We start from the raw sequence: 17,089 nt of genomic DNA on the forward strand, positions 1-17,089 counted from the left end.
GAGCCTCCCTCCTAAAGCTGAGTAAATAATTGATTTTTCAGTTCTGGCAGCAAACTGAAAAATCAGAACAAACATTTGGTTCAGAAAATACTCAGAATTTCTTAGAAAATTGGAAGAGTCTGGTCAGCTTCAGTGAAAAGAGGGAGTGCATGTTCTTCTTTAAAACTTTTTGCTGTGGTAGGGCACTTGCCACAGTTGTGGGAGACCCACATTTGAGTCCCCACTCTGGGGTAGGGAATTGAACTCAGACTTCTCCCATTGCAAGTGATTATCCTCACCACCAGCCCATAGGCTAGTCTGTGTGCAAGTACTCCCACTGAAGCTTTTCCACATTGTATAAATAGATAAACATTCATTAGGCCAAACAGAAAGCACAAGCAAATGACTCTAGCCTGGTGACAAGGGCACAAATCTGAGAGTCAGGAGATATGGATTCTGATCTCTCCAATGGATTCAGAGGAAAGATTTAAATCCACATTTTCCTATCCCCACATCTGCATCCTGGCGAGTGTCTTAATTGCAAGGCTAAAGAGTAATTCTCATTCTTTCTTCAGCCTGAATAATATTTGTACAAAGTGGAACAGCTTCAACAGGAGAGTTTGAAAGCAAGCCATCTTACAGCTTGGAGGTTAGGGCATTCATATAACAGGGGAAGTACGATTCCCTGCTACAGATTCAAACCTAGGTGTCCCACCTCCCATATGACTTACCTAACCACTAGGCTAAAGGTTATAAGGGAGACACATATACAAACACTCTCATTTTTCTGAAGCTGGCCCTGAAAAGCTTTTTCCCAGCCAAAACTAATACAGTGCAAATTCACAAATAGTTTCAGGTCAACCTAACTGCATTGCTCAGCAAATAAACTATTCATCCAAAAAAATTTCACCCCACTCCCCTCCCAACCTCTTGCTATTGCCTGCATAAAGGTCAAGAATTGCTGCCCTCGACTGGGTAAGCCATCCACTCACTGCCCAGTGAAGCTGTGTTGTACCAGTTCAAGGGATGCCACTGACTGAGCTTTTCTCAGTACAATCAGGAAGCACCAAGAGGCATCCCGTCATTAGTACAGGCTAAATTCTTAGCACAATCCAGGTCTTTTTGTTTTCATCCTATTGAATCTAGCAGACAATACTAAAATGACCAGACATCGCAATATCAGCAGAGCTCTTTGTATGCTTGAAAGCTTCTCTCTCTCACCAACAAAAGTTAGTTCTGTGACAGATAAGACCTCTCTCACCTTTTCTCTCTAAATATCCTGGAACTAACATCGCTACAACAACACTGCATAATAGCAGCAGTAGTAAGCCTGGTGAACGTGTAGTAAGATTTGAACTAGCCTTTCACACTTCCCCCACTCAAGAAACTACCCTGCAATATAGCTTGGCATGTACCTAGCAATGCCTAGCCTTGCAACATGAATTGGAGCTCCTAATGCTTTTTCATTGGCCACACCTTCATCTTTGGGACTTTCCAGAAAATCAATCATCTTGATCAGTAAACTCATCTTGCATGCAAGGTAAAGGTTACACACATGAGGCCCTCAGTAACACAGTTAACTCATGTGAATAGTCCTATTGACTTCAGTGGGAATACTCATATGAGTAATGTTCCACCAGTGTGAGTAAGGGATTCACAACCAGGCCCATAACATATATGTCAATGGATATGATATGTACATATGACATGTAATGTCTTATGACGTGTCAAAATTCCCATTTACATTAAGAATTCTTTGCATTGTTCTAGCAATACAGAATGTAATTTATATCCACTTTAAGGCAGTGTAAAAGAGTGTTTCTGTAAATAAGAATGTGGCCCATAGTGCTCAGACAAGCTCAATTCTCAGTCAGGATGGACAGGATAGCGAGTGTTGTGCAAACACAAAAACATATATAGCTTTACCGAAAATGTGATTCAAATAATAAGCATTCAGTCTGAAGACAGATCATGAGAACACACTTTAAGGGTTGACTTTCCTCTGTACAAATCTCATTAAATGGTCTGATATTTTTAGTTTTGGAAAAGCCAGTATTCATTTAGAGTCATGTTTGCATGGAAATCCATTTTTAAATATCCTGAAACTTTATGAATGTAAGTGCTTTCAGTAAATGTCAGTTTAAAATTTATTGTAGCCAGGCAAGTCTGAGTCTTTGAGAACTAAACAAATAATGCCTGACTGCACTGAATGTAAAAGACTTTACATTCTCTCTGAAGGAGTATAGAATTGCTTAATAGATCTTGATCGTGCAAATACTCTTCTCTCTCTATCTACTGTTCATCTCATTCCAGATGCCAAAACTGCTGTTATTTCTTTTTATGCAGGGTCCTCCAGGTCCACCAGGTCTTCAAGGTCCTGTTGGTGCCCCTGGCATAGCTGTAAGTAATGCAGTTTTTATGCATAGCAAACCCAGACCTTTTCAGATTCTCATTAGGTTTACAAAACTTGATAATGTGCTAATTTGTTCTGCTTGACATAGAATAGATTTGAAACCACAACATATATGTAACAATGTGTCCCCACACTCACAATCCAAAGGATTTGCACCTTACTCTTTAACACTGGAATAATGCACATGGTGTATTGGACCAATCATTTGGACCATTTTTTTTAATGTGTATGTAATAAACAGTTGCAAAATCAACTTGATACCAAACATACTTAGAAACAAGTCCATTGACTTTAGTGGAACTTCTTCGTAATCAAGCTTGACATCTTTATGCTTCTTGCTCATGTCATGTGTTCCTGTCTGTCAGGGAGGTGATGGAGAGCCAGGCCCAAGAGGTCAGCAAGGAATGTTTGGGCAGAAAGGCGATGAAGGTCCACGAGGATTCCCTGGTCCTCCAGGTCCCATTGGTCTTCAGGTAAGACAATGTAGTATTTTTCCCTTTCAGCAATAGGGACCATTATTTCCACATCATCACTTGTCTGAAAAAGAAAGAATTGCCTTTCATTAAATACATTACACCATCAGCTAATAAGACATGATAAGAGACTCTGTGTTCATAGATTTTATAGACGGATACATTGATCTTAAGTCTTAAAGGGACCATTATGATCATCTATGTCTAAACTCCTACATACCACAGGCTGTAGAATTTCAACCAATAATTCATGCATCCAGCCAAATAATTTGTGCATGAACAAGAGCATATTTTTTAAAAAGACATCCATTTTTGATATAAAGACTCAAACTGATGGAGAATTTACCAGATCCTATGGTAATATGTTCAATGTTGTTTCATTGGAAACAATGATAACATGTTCTATTCCTTGTTGATACAAACAGAGCCATCACTTAAGTCAGAAAGATTAGAAAAACTTTGTTCTGGGTATACATTGCTGCCTTTGTTGATAACTTAGCATGGTTTGGCCTAGCAATGTCTTAGTCATTCCATAGGGTAGTCAGTGAATATAAAGGACAGGCACAGACACTATGCTCAATAAAATGTACAGCAGGTCACTATTTCAGGCATATAATTACAAGCTAAAAATCTTGCTTTTTAAAATTTACTTTTTAATTTCTTAAGTATAGTGGAATAGAGAATAAAGAACAAAATGTTTAAGTTTTTTTACTTTTTTCCAATTCATAAATATTAGAGGGTGCAGTGGTTTGAACTTTTGTCTATTAAGCTATTTTACATGTTTTAATACTGAAATTAAACAGTAGGCCTGGGAATTTATTAAATAGCACAACACTTTTCATATCTGCCACATTTCAGGTGCACTTGCTATTTCACTAACCCCAGAACCTGTTTAATCACTTATTTCCAAAATCTTACTATGCAATGCAGCTTGGACAACATTGTGTTAATTTAGAGCAGGAGTCGGCAACCTTTCAGAAGTGGTGTGCCGAGTGTTCATTTATTCACTCTACTTTAAGGTTTCGTGTGCCGGTAATATATTTTAATGTTTTTAGAAGATTTCTTTCTATAAGTCTATAATATATAACTAAACTATTGTTGTATGTAAAGTAAATAAGGTTTTAAAAATGCTTAATAAGCTTCATTTAAAATTAAATAAAAATCCAGAGCCCCACCGGACTGGTGGCCAGGACCCAGGCAGTGTGAGTGCCACTGAAAATCAGCTTGTGTGCTGGCTTTGGCATGCGTGCCATAGGTTGCCTACCCCTGATTTAGAGTGTGTTGCCAGACAGCATGGAAAGTAAACCTACAGTACAAGATTTGGTGCAACTTCCCATGTATGACTTAACATAAAACTGTTTCTACTTTTGAAAGTCATTTGTTGATGTTTTTAACATTTCTGAATCAGAAACTCAGTTTAAAAAACATGATGCATTGATTATATTATGATTTATTTACAGATATTAGTGTTTTAAAAGACAATGAAATAACCTTACCCTTTTTAGGTATTTCCATATTTAAAATATTGTTTAAGAGTGTATTAGAAAGGATTAATATACTTTACTTTCATGTATTTTAATTTAGTGAAATAATACACATAAAAGTAAGAAATCAATTAGGTTGAGACTTAAACAAATAAATGATTTCTATAGAGGAATTATATTTGCCCAGATCCCATTTTCCTCTGAGTATGCTGGTCCATGGATCAAGATCACACATATGCTAATGGTAATGAAGTACCACTGAGAAATCAAGAGCTCTTTTTATTCACTAATGTGGTTCTCATAGTAACAGTGAACCCATGGAGAGTAACAACTTTATCTTTCTTGTTTATAATATTTCATAATAATCAAATTTCCCCAGCTGAAATTAAATTCTACTGGTGCTGCTTATAGTGGGCATTAAATCTTAAAAATCATTTTCATTCACACAGGAAAAAGTCTGTCTTAAACTTTTTAATGTCGTTTTTATGTGAATTTCCACTGTGTTGTTTAAATTAAAATTATAATACTTTAAAGAATAGAAATGTCTCTTGCAGAAAGAAAAGAAAGTCAAGGCAAATGTTAAAAATATGTATTACATATCTGAGTCATCTCAGAGTCTAAGATAATTTTACTTTGCCAAAAAGGGGCATGAAAGAGCAAATGCTATGGGGAGTGTTTACTGTCATCAGTAACTGCTAGGACTCCTCATACTCTGTCTGATAGTAAGGGTGAAATCTATGGAAGTCAATAGGAGTTTTTCCATTGACTTCCTTGGTGTCAGCATTTCACCCTATGCATCTCTAAGACTGTGGCCTTGAGAAAGACATCTTTGAATCATTGTGGATAGTTCTCTGAAAACATTTGCTCAGTGTGCAGCAGTAGTCAAAATAGCTAACAAAACGTTAGGAGCCATTAGAGACGGTATAGAATATAAGACCATAAATATCATAATGCCACTATACAAATGCACAGTATACCTTGAATACTGCATGTAGTTCTAGTTGCTCGGTCTCAAAAAATATATATTAGAATTGGAAAAGGTGCAGAGAAGGGCAAAAGAAATGATTTGGGGCATGGAACAACTTCCATAAGAGGAGAGGTTAAAAAGACTGGGACTGTTCAGCTTCGAAAAGAGATGACTAAAGGGAGTATGATGGAGATCTATAACATCGTGAATGGTGTGGAGAAAGTGAATAGGGAAATATTGTTTATCCCTTCAAATAACAAACAATCCAGGGGGTTACTCAATGAAATTAATAGGCTGCAAATATAGTGAATGCCTGAGAAAATGAGGTAAGATGAGATACTAAAATAAGGAAAGAACAACTTAGACAAGTTAGATGTCTTCAAGTTGGCAGGCCTTATGAAATACATTCTAGCATACTCAAGGAGCTGACTGACGAGATAACAGAACCATTAGCAGTTATCTTTGAAAACTCTTAAAAGACGGGAGAGATTCCAGAGGAATGGAAGAGGACAAATATAGTGCCAATCTATAAAAAGGGGAATAAGGACAACCCTGGGAATTACAGACCAGTCAGCTTAACTTCAGGACCTGGAAAGATAATTGATCAAACAATCAAGCAATAAATTTGCAAATACCTAGAAAATAATAAGGTGATAAGTAACAGTCAACATGTATTTATCAAGGACAAACCATGTCCAAAGCTACCTAATAGCTTTCTTTGACCAGGTAACAAGCCATGTAGATAGGGGGCATCACTAGATGTGATACATCTTGACTTTAGTAAGGCTTTTGATACTATCTCACATGACCTTCTTATAAACAAACTAGGGATATATCCTAGATGAGATGAAGCTACTGTAAGGTGGGTGTAAAATTGGTTGGAACATTGTTCCCTGAGAGTAGTTATCAGTGGCTCACAATCAAGCTGGAAGAGTGGGGTCCTGTAGGGATTGGTCCTGGATCCAGTTCTGATCAATATCTTCATAAATGATTTGGATAATGGCATAGAGAATACACTTCTAAACCTTGCAGATGATACCAAGCTGGGCAGAGTTGCAAGTGCTTTGGAGAACAGGATTAAAATTCAAAATGATCTGGAAAACTGGAGAAATGGTCTGAAATAAATAGGATGATATTTAAATAAGGACAAATGCAAAGTACTCCACTTAGGAAGGAACAATCATTTGCACAGATGCAAAATGGGAAATGACTGCCTAGGAAGGAATAATGCAGAAAGAGCTCTAGAGGTTATAGTGGATCACAAGCTAAATGAGAGTCAACAGTATAAAACTGTTGCAAAAAAAGCAAACATCATTCTGGGCTGTATTAGCAGGAGTGTTATAAGCAAGGCACATAAAGTAATTATTCCACTGTACTCCATGCTGATAAGGGCTCAACTGGAGTACTGTGTCCTGTGCTGGGCACCACATTTCAGGAAGGATGTGGAAAAATTGGAGAAAGTTCAGAGGAGAACAACAAAAATGATGAAAGGTCTAAAAAACATGACCTGTGAGGAAAGATCGTTCAGCCTAGAGAGGAGTAGACTGAGGGGAGAGATGATAACTGTTTTCAGGTACATTCACATTTGTTACAAGGAGGAGGGGGGAAAGTAGTTCTCATTAATCTCTAAGGATAGGACAAGAAGCAATGAGTTTAAATTGCAGCAAGGGTAGTTTAGGTTGGACATTAGAAAAAACTTCGTAACCATCAGGGTAGTTAAGCCCTGGAACAAATTGCTTAGGGAAACTGTGGAATGTACATCACTAGAGGTTTTTAAGAGCAGATTAGACAAACACCTATCAGGTATGGTCTAGTTATTACTTAGTCCTGCCTTGCATGCAGGGAACTGGACTAGAAGACCTACTGAAGTCCCTTCCAATCCTACACTTCTATGAGTCTATGAAATATTAGGCAACACTTCTTCACACAGTGCACTGTCAAACTGTGGAACGCATTGCCAGTGAATGTTGTGAAGGCCCAAAGTATAACTGGGTTAAAAAAAAAATTAGATGAGTTCATGGAGAATAGGTCCATTAATGGCTATTAGCCAAGATGATCAGGGACACAACCCCATGCTCTCGGTGTCTCTAAGTCTTTGCCAGAAGCTGAAAGTGGTGATAGAGAATGATTCACTCGATAATTGCCCTGTTCGGTTCATTCTCTATGAAGCATCTGGCACTGTTGGAAGACAGGATATTGGGCTAGAATGACCATTGTTCTGCCCTGTATGGCCGGTTTTGTTCAACATCTTCACTAATGATGTGGATGGTGGGATGGATTGCATACTCAGCAAGTTGGTGGAGGAGAAGAGGTAGATACGCTGGAGGGTAGGGATAGAGTCCAGAGTGACCTAGACAAATTGGAGGATTGGGCTGAAAGAAATATGATGAGGTTCAACAAGGAAAAGTGCAGAGTCCTGCCTTTAGGATGGAAGAATCCCATGCACTGCTACAGGCTGGGGACCGACTGGCTAGCAGCAGTTCTGAAGAAAAGGACCTGTGGATTACAGTGGATGAGAAGCTGGATATGAGTCAACAGTATGCCCTTGTTGCTAAGAAAGCTGATGACATATTGGGCTGCATTAGTAGGAGCATTGTCAGCAGATCGAGGGAAGTGATTATTCCCCTCTATTCGTCACTGGTGAGGCCACATCTGGAGTATTGTGTCCAGTTTTGGGCCCCTCAACTACAGAAAGTATGTAGACAAATTGGAGAGAGTCCAGCAGAGGGCAACTAAGATGATTAGGGGGCTGGGACACATGATTTATGAGGCGAAGCTGAGGGAACTGGGCTTATTTATATCTCTGCAGAAGAGAAGAGTGAGGGAAGATTTGATAGCAGTTTTCAACTACCTGAAGAGGGTTTCCAAAGAGGATGGAGCTTGGCTGTTCTCAGTGGTGGCAAATGACTGAACAAGCAGCAATGGTTTCAAGTTGCAGGGGGAGAGGTTTAGGTTGGGTGTTAGGAAAAGCTATTTCACTAGGAGGATGGTGAAGCACTGGAATGGGTTACTTAGGGTAGTGGTGGAATCTCCATCCTTAAAGGTTTTTAAGGCCCAGTTTGACAAAGCCCTGACTGGGATGTTTTAGTGGGGTTTTGTCCTGTTTTGAGCAGGGGATTGCACTAGATGACTTCCTGAGGTCTCTTTCAACCCTAATCTTCTATCATTCTATGATTCGTATGCCCTAAGGCTATGATTCTTGCTGGGAGGGATGGGGGGAGAGGGAGGTTCAAAGGCAAAAGTGGCACTTAAATGCTTAAATCCCATTGAATTTCCTTGGCAGTTAGGTGCTTTTGAAAATGTCCCTTGCAAACATTTATCAGTGTTCTTAACTTTAAGCATGTGCATAATTATTGAGAGGATTGGGACCCAAGTTTGTATTTAAAAAGAAAAATGATGGTTTAATGATTTTTAACTGAACGAGATGTTAGTGTGAATCATTACTGTGGGGTGACTTAATTTGGTGATACACAGGGCCTCAACTTCTTGACACTCAGAAGTAGAACTGAATGAATAGTTTGCCATTAATAATTCATCTGACATATTTAGCCTTTACTTCTTCAGGAATATCCATGGGCAGGACCACAGTTCTCCTGAATTTGTTTGGTATTCAGTATTATTAACTTCATTTGTTGCCCACGTGAAATTAATTTCAGCATAGGAGCCTAACACTTTGCATACCAAGTTTTAACACAGGATGATTTTTTTACACTCAAATTATAATAAACTACACACCTGTAAATACAGTGAGAGATTTCTGAGGAGTATTGAATGCTTTTAACAGACAATGCTAATTTAAGGATTAAAAATTGAGAAGACATAATTTATGAGGCCCTCAATAGCAAAAGGAGAATCATCTCCTACAAAATATTTATTTAATGCTCCTCACAGTGAGGGAAACAATGTTGATATTAATGGAAAATTGAGCCTGAAGTTATTGTCAGTCCAAATATTATTTGCTTAAATATTACAAAGTTATCCAAGGTAAAGCCATGAAGGAAGTTAGAGGATGTCAAGATACCTAGATGGTAATCATAACATGATCATTGCTTTTAGTTTCTTGAAAATCATGCATGTAATAAAGGTACATCATACCTCTTCCAAAAATAAATAAATGAACAAACAACCCTGTTGGAAGACATCTGTGGGAAATTGCAGTCAGCTGTAACTGACATAACATCATTGTTTAAAGCCAAATCTTTCGCATTTTGTAAAATGGAGACATTTTAGCAGCTGAACATATTGGTTATTGAATACACAAAATGGCATCAAATTTCGCTTTAGACAGTGTCCATCAGAAATGACAGGAAATTGTACTTGTTTGTAGAGAATAAGACTACAAGTAAAAGAAAAAAATTCTGTTTAAAATTCTTCATACTTACTTAAAAAAAATGGGATTGTAAATTCCAAATCTCCCGTAGGCTGCATTTTCTATATTGAAAAAGAACCCACTATTTTCTAATGCCTTATGAAGTTACTGCAATATCAATGGGTATGCATGTTATTGTTCAGAATCACTCTATTCACTTATTCTGTAATAACACAATTGCTTGAAATTATTTAGCATTGTATTTTAAAAGGTATTATTTCATAGTTTGAGCAGAATATAGTGAGGTTTAGAAGTGATAATGACTCATTATTTTATTATAGTGTATTTCTGAAAGGCATGGCGGGACATTAATTATGATTAATTACACTATAACAAACACTTCAGGGACATTATAATGCAACCACATAGTGAATTGCATATTCAGTAATGGGGACAGATGTTTTGTTCAGTACAAACAAGTATTTGTTTTTAGAGTTCAGATATACTCTAGCAATATATTATAATACAATAATGTATTACTGTATATCCAATTATCAACATACTTTTGGTATGTTAGTAAATAATTAAAATATATGTCATTATAACCTGTACCATAAGCTAGTAACGAGACAAATATTCATTGATGCTACTATTCAGCATGCACTGTAATCAGTGGATACATTTTAGTATATATACTACTGTCACTTATAGCTTTCCATTTTAATGCACCACAGTCTTTTAACTTGCAAAATAAACAGGAATTGAAATATAGAAACCAAATGCATCACAGGATGAGTTGAAATTGCCTCTTTCATGCTAAACAAGCAACTGCAACAGATATATTGTACCAAAAACTATATTGAAAAGAATTATGATTTTCTTAAAGCTCATCATATTTTACTCACTAACAGACTGTACTAACATACATCTTTTTTTTTTAAAGGAGATGCATTATACATCTGAATTCAGTCACGCTTTTTATGAATTCCATGCCGTAGAGTTTTACTGTCAACATGGTATCCACTACTGTAATAAAAGTAGCTGTCAGTCTTTGTGTTTTTGAAAATGTGATCAGTTTTATATCCTTTCATCCGTATTTTATAATCTGATCCATGCCCATTATGCCACTCTGGTAGAGGGTCCAGAAACTGCCCATGGCTATCCAACAGGAACTCCCCTGTTAGAAGGGAATTCCATTCTAGTGCAAATGTTCTAGATTCAGGCCCTGAGCCTTTGGGCCATCAATAGAGGGGATGTGTTGAGGTCAGGCAGGAGTTGGCATGCTGGCACCTAAGGTTATACTTTAAAGTTATTAAATGATATAGCATTACAGCAAAATTAGAGTAAAGGCTGTGCACTGCGACTTGATTATCAGTTCTTTGATATGTGCTGAAGGTGACAGTATTGTTGAATTGAAATTGAGAGCCAGATCCTAACTTAGTGTAAATCAGTGTAACTCTATTTGCTTCATTCGCTACATAGATTTATACCAGCTGAGGCTCTGACTCTTTGTGTAGGTGTGGCTGAGTATAGTGCAGTAATCTTGGGGATTGGTATTGTAATGGGTGTGAGTGTTCTTGTGACCTACAATTTCCTTCACCGAACATACACTTGAACAACTTTACATCTAAATTAAGAAAGTTTTTGTGTGGAAATATATACAGTATGTAATCAAACAAATCAGTGTCCAAGTAGAATCATAACAGTCCTTTTAAAATCAGCCATGTTAGCTCTTTTATGTATTTCTTTGTCATAAAGTTTTTCCTCACCAGTTATACTTATAAATATTCAAAGGTGCTTTAATATTTTTTGCCATAATATGAAACTAGTTTTTAAATGATTTTTTTTCTGTTTAATTCAGATAGCTTTTGTCCTCAAATTTTATCTTATGATTTTCTTAATGGGTAGCTGTGATTTACATTATTTCTTCTAAGTAGTTTACTAGCAGTATTTTCTTTTCTCTTTCACATTATTAGGGTCTGCCTGGCCCTCCAGGTGAAAAGGGTGAGAACGGTGATGTTGGTCCAATGGTAAGGTTTTTTTCCTTGTTGGTCACTGTAAGTGCTAGATATCTGTTTGTTGATTCACTTGTCTGTCACATGCTCTCGCTGTTACCCTTGGCAAGTCACTTCACTTCTGTGTCCATTTCCAATCTTTAAAAAGGAGGGGTTTAAAGCTTATTTATCTGACTTACAGGGGACCTATGAGGATTAATTAGAGCATGTCAGAGAAAGAGAGAGACCAGCATTGGAGACTGATGTTGCATCTCTGGAGCAGAAGCTCTGGGTCCTGAGCGATAATAGTAACCCACAGAAACTATAACTGTGTCTGTCCTCATGTAGGAACACAAGGGGCTTCTTGTGCCCTAATCACCATGTAGACTCATGCAATGGGGAACCACAATCTGGCCCTTACACTTTGTACAACACTCTAAAGATGAAATGCTCTCTGCATGGAAAATATAGTATTGCTAATTGACAAAAAAAATCTGTGCTTATATTTATGTGACAGTAAAGACTGCAGTTCACGTATCATATTTTCTCTCTGATTCAGGGTCCACCTGGTCCTCCAGGTCCAAGAGGTCCCCAGGGTCCTAATGGAGCTGATGTAAGAAACACACTCTGTATTGTTCATTGCATTACTTTAAAAAACAATAATAAGTAGTATAGTTAGCTAACTTACATCCTTTTATGATTGCAGGGTCCTCAAGGTCCTCCAGGCTCTATTGGCTCTGTTGGAGGTGTTGGTGACAAGGTAGGAAAGCTGGTAATATTGACACATAAGAGAGACATCTCTGGGATGTGGAGGACATACATTTTTTCCCTCATTCTTTCTGGGAATATTAGAAATCACAAATACCATTCATTTCCTTGATAATTATTAACAGCCATGTAGATGCATAACTAATACATGAATTGTGCATTATTATGACCTGAAACCATCCTTGTCAGTTTTTGCACACCACAAAATTGTTCAACAGTCGTGGATATGAACTTGAGCGGAAGAGAAATAGCTCAGAGAGAAAAGTAACCAAGGACAAAATTGGTGGGCCAAGTTGTGCTGTCAGATATGTCTATACTGCAACATGAGCCTATGCTTCAGCCCAGGCTCAAACCTAATTCCCTTTGCAGCTACACTGCATTTGCGCTAACCCAGGGCTCAGACCCAGGGTCCCAGGACCCTGAGGGGTGGAGGGTCTGAGCTCAAGTTAAAATGGGATCCAGTGTCCAAGCCCTATTGTTTTGTAGTGTACACACAGCACCACTTGATTTGGATCCAGGAGTTAACCAGAAGTATTCCACAATTCAATGAGACAACTTCCTTAGTCCTCTCTGTCCCAACAATCTACAATCCACTCTACTGAAAATGGAAGCCACACCCTGGCCCTTTGTAAATGGCAGCAATCTCAGGTCAGTATTAATCCATTCTCTTCTGATCACCGATCTGCAAGCACACTATCAGAGAGCCTCCTAGGTTTCCAATGGAGAGTGAACTGATCAAGCCTTTTGGAGAGCGAGCTGCTTCCTAGTGACATGCAGGGTGGGCAGTAAAGTTTTCTCACAGTGCACCATGACACTAGGGTTAGAGCAGCCACATTTCAGAGGATGGGAGGGTAGGGATTCTTAGATATGATTATTTTGCACACTGCAGTGCGGATGCTAGAAGCCTAGGTTTGACCACATGTTAAAAAAACCTTATTATAGGGTTAAAATACAATGTAAATGCTTAAACCCAGGGTTCCTTAACATGGGTCAGCTGACTTGAGTCCCGTTAAATGGGCTTATATTGACGTCTAGACATACCCTTAGTTACATCAGCATAAACACCAGAGTAATTCTCTTGGTTTCACTGGTGTTTCTTTCACTTTATGCCAGTGTAGCTTAGTACACGATTTTCCCTAATATCTGAACTGTTAAAATATCAGATATTACATGATGCATCAGTGTTAAACATATCAGTGAGGTCAGTTAAATTGATCCTCAAGCATCAGCGAGCTATATCCTTTACTGAGGTAAACCGACAGGGCTCCATTGAAGTCAGAGGTGTGATGCTGATTTTCATCTGAAGATCTATATGTAGCATTAGCACTTCAAGATGTTATGGTTAATTATGTAGATTTCCACCTCCTGTCTTCATGATGAGTCTCTGTGCTGAGCTACATTTGGTCACCCTTCATTTTGCCTAGGTGAATGTGGAACAGGTACAGTCAGAATTCAAATAATACAATGTATATACTCACAGAAAGATGAAAAAAAGCAGAAATAAGTACATACCTTGGACAGTTATAATTGATTTGTTGAGAAATTATGTATGATTGTTCTTGAATATTTTATTTCCACAAAACACTGTGGAAGGACTGATTTATTTGTAACAATGTGTATTTTATAAAATTTGGTTGATGGGTCCTAAAGGTGGAGGAAAGCAAGCAAAGGACATTGATAGTCTTTCAGAAGATAATGTATGTTCTACCTTACTTCCTTTTTCTTCCCTGACCCAGCAAATAGCTTAATACACCAGTTCCTTTCTACTCTTGTCCTTCTCTCATCACAGCTGAGCTCAAGCACTTAAGAAGCCATACTTAAATTTTGTAGCCTTTCAGCACCATGAGTCCTCTGCGTATTCTTTTCAGTACAATACACAACTCTCATACCTCTAGGTGTAATCCATCACAACCATACATTCCAAGATACTAGCTGGAATCACAGGTCAATCAAAATAATGTGTATTTGTTATGGGCCACTTCTTAATCACTCTCAGGAAGGATGCAGCTCTGTTTCTCCGAGCCCCAGGTATTATTCCTTTATAGAAAGCAAAGAAGCTGCCTCTGCTTACCTTGGATCATTTGTAAAGATAATAATAATAGTAAAAAAAACATCAAGACCTGCAATTCATCTTACAATACCTTGCACGCTTTTCATTTCTCTATGCCAACAAAAAGATCTTTCTTATGGTGCATTTCAATATTGTTGACATCCCCCATAAAACTTAGGTCATGCATCTCTTTTTTCTCTCTCTCATTAAAATGAGTTTCCTTCAAACAACCCTTCTGTCATATTTGGGTCATGTCAAAAGGAATCACTGCTTCTTATCAGTATGTCCAAACTATCATCTTAGAATCTGCAGATGCTTCAGCATTTTTTTCTGTCTGCCCATGAAATAAATCACTTACGGTATTCAGGGAGGAGGTGAAGAGAGAACTGCAATGATGTACCATGAGACTAGTGATGATGGCTTGATGGAAAATGTGTCCTACTTTGTGTCCCTTCTTTGTTTTCTGAGATCAGTGGATTATGGGATAACTATTCTAGCCAGATAAAAGCACTAGACTTGGACTTTAGACATTGTGTATTATTGCTTTTGTTGGGTCTGGAGTTGTCAGTGTTTCTCTGCTTTCCCTTTGGTATATAACTCTCCCCACCTTTTGCTGATGCCTGCATTCTTGCATCTCTAGTGTGTTTTATTAGTAATTGCTAAAAAAGATACAAAGCAATATGCCCTTCTGCATGGTTGCATAATTCTATATTCCACTTAATCTCCAAAGCATGTGACATGATTCCCTAAGGCTGTCTTCAGCAGCAGTTTGGCTTACATTAAAGGCTGCACGATTTGTCTCTCTGGGATGAGGACCAAAAACATATTTGAATGTTCAAGATATGGGGGGGGATCTAATCATATAGACTTTAAATTTATTCATATCAGTGGATATAGAGAACAACAGAGACTGTAAGGGAAAACCCCTTTGATAAAAAAAATAAATATTTGGGGTATACAAAATATTTGGTGGTCCCCTTAAGTGTTAGTAGGTATAACTCTAGGATTTTCTAGCACTAATTTAAAAAGATGTATCTGGGTGCGAGTTTATATTGGTTGGGCAAATATCATATTTGCATATTGGATTTAATAGGTATTTATAGATTGGGTTTCACAGTTGTTTCTTCTCCAGTAAAGATAGATCATACCCACAGCATATTGTAATATTTAACTATCTTTTTGATGGCTATCAAGAGAAGGACAGAGGTATTCAATCATTATGTAGCTGATCATTGTGTATCCAAAAGTCATACAGGTAAAGTATAGCCTAGGTAATATTGAAATTTCTTGCTAGTAAAATTTTTCTCACACACCTTTAGTAATTACTATTTATTTTAGCAGTTCACCTTGAGAATAATACTTCAATCAGATTTCATACCTTGCACATTGCAGCTTGTTTTCTGTATCATGCTGCAGACAAAAATGTTATTTGCCTAGGCAAATTATAGAACAATCCTTAAAGGTGTGTATCAGTAATACTACTGCTAATGACAAAAGTGAGGTTGATTTGATCATTTAGTTAATCAGCACCATGTTCTAGAGGGTCAGATTCTGCCACGCTTGCAGTGGGTCATATCTTAGTCCACAAATACGTGTAGTGACAGTAAACATCTTATTTTTGGTCATTAGCCTTAGTTTTACTCGGAGACACAATCTCATGTTTTCTTCTGTAGTATATCTAGGCAAAAAAAAATGTGGATGTATCAAGACTTTAAAAAGGACATAATTACAAGTTAGTGCCATATAAGTTTCTGCTTCGATAGTTCTTAGTTTTTGCTATACTGTGATTCAGGGTTACTAGCTATTTCCAACATCTGTATCTGAAAAACTTTGACATACAGGTGAGAGTATGGCTTTTTTTTACTGAATCAAATATAGAAATTAGAGACAGAGATCTGTTTAAAAATATCAATTCAGGACTGTTTCATATAATATGCAAAGTAAGAGTGGTTGAGAAGGCAATGACTGTTCAATACCAGATGCTCTTGGACATCAACAACCTACGTTGGTTCCCATCTAGTCTTATCCTTCCTTTTGATTTAAAACCATAACAGAAAAGGTCATAATTAATCACTTCTTGCTTTTAGATCAGGGTTATTTGGACCTTTTCATCATGCTGGATATCTCAGCAAGACTGACCATGAGCTGTTGCTTCAGCAGCTAAGGAAGACTGATTAGGTGTTCTGAATTGCCCCTCTGTTTTGAAAAGATAGAAGACAACTGTCTATCACCTTCAAAGGATGTGTAATGCAGGATCTAAACCATCGTGCTCACAGTTTTCACAGTGTACAATGAGATCAGTCAGCAAGGTAATTTCTAAGTTATATTTCCCAATGCTTTTCCCAGTCCAATTTTAAATTAAAATGATGGGACTACCATAACTTTTCTTAAGAGAGTCTTCATTCCATTACTCTTAGTTATAAGCCTTTTTTCACCCTCTGCATATTTTTTCTCCTTTCTTTATGTTTATACCTTTCAAACACATAGAAGACTATAATATCCCTACATAAATATTGTTTGACCAAGCTTGTAACTAGTTATCTTTCCTTATGCCTCATTTCCTCCATTTAATTAATACTTTTGGTTTTCCTTCTCTGAATTCCCTCCCATGTGTTGACATATTTTTGGTATGGAGAGCCCAGAAATGAATGT

The 17,089-nt window shown here is 37.5% G+C and overlaps 1 protein-coding gene across 2 annotated transcripts in view; it reads left to right on the forward strand.

The window, feature by feature from the left end:
* Window positions 1-17,089, forward strand: part of COL11A1 (collagen type XI alpha 1 chain) — a 234,636-nt gene that overhangs the window by 168,526 nt on the left and 49,021 nt on the right. For both annotated transcript variants that reach the window (XM_030573460.1, XM_030573461.1), the window contains exons 45-49: window positions 2,326-2,379; window positions 2,758-2,865; window positions 11,602-11,655; window positions 12,179-12,232; window positions 12,326-12,379. In XM_030573460.1, the coding sequence (XP_030429320.1) occupies window positions 2,326-2,379; window positions 2,758-2,865; window positions 11,602-11,655; window positions 12,179-12,232; window positions 12,326-12,379 (324 nt within the window). The remainder of the gene's footprint in view (window positions 1-2,325; window positions 2,380-2,757; window positions 2,866-11,601; window positions 11,656-12,178; window positions 12,233-12,325; window positions 12,380-17,089) is intronic.

Source organism: Gopherus evgoodei, chromosome 8 (assembly GCF_007399415.2).
Source record: "Gopherus evgoodei ecotype Sinaloan lineage chromosome 8, rGopEvg1_v1.p, whole genome shotgun sequence".
NCBI classification, from domain to species: domain Eukaryota; kingdom Metazoa; phylum Chordata; order Testudines; family Testudinidae; genus Gopherus; species Gopherus evgoodei.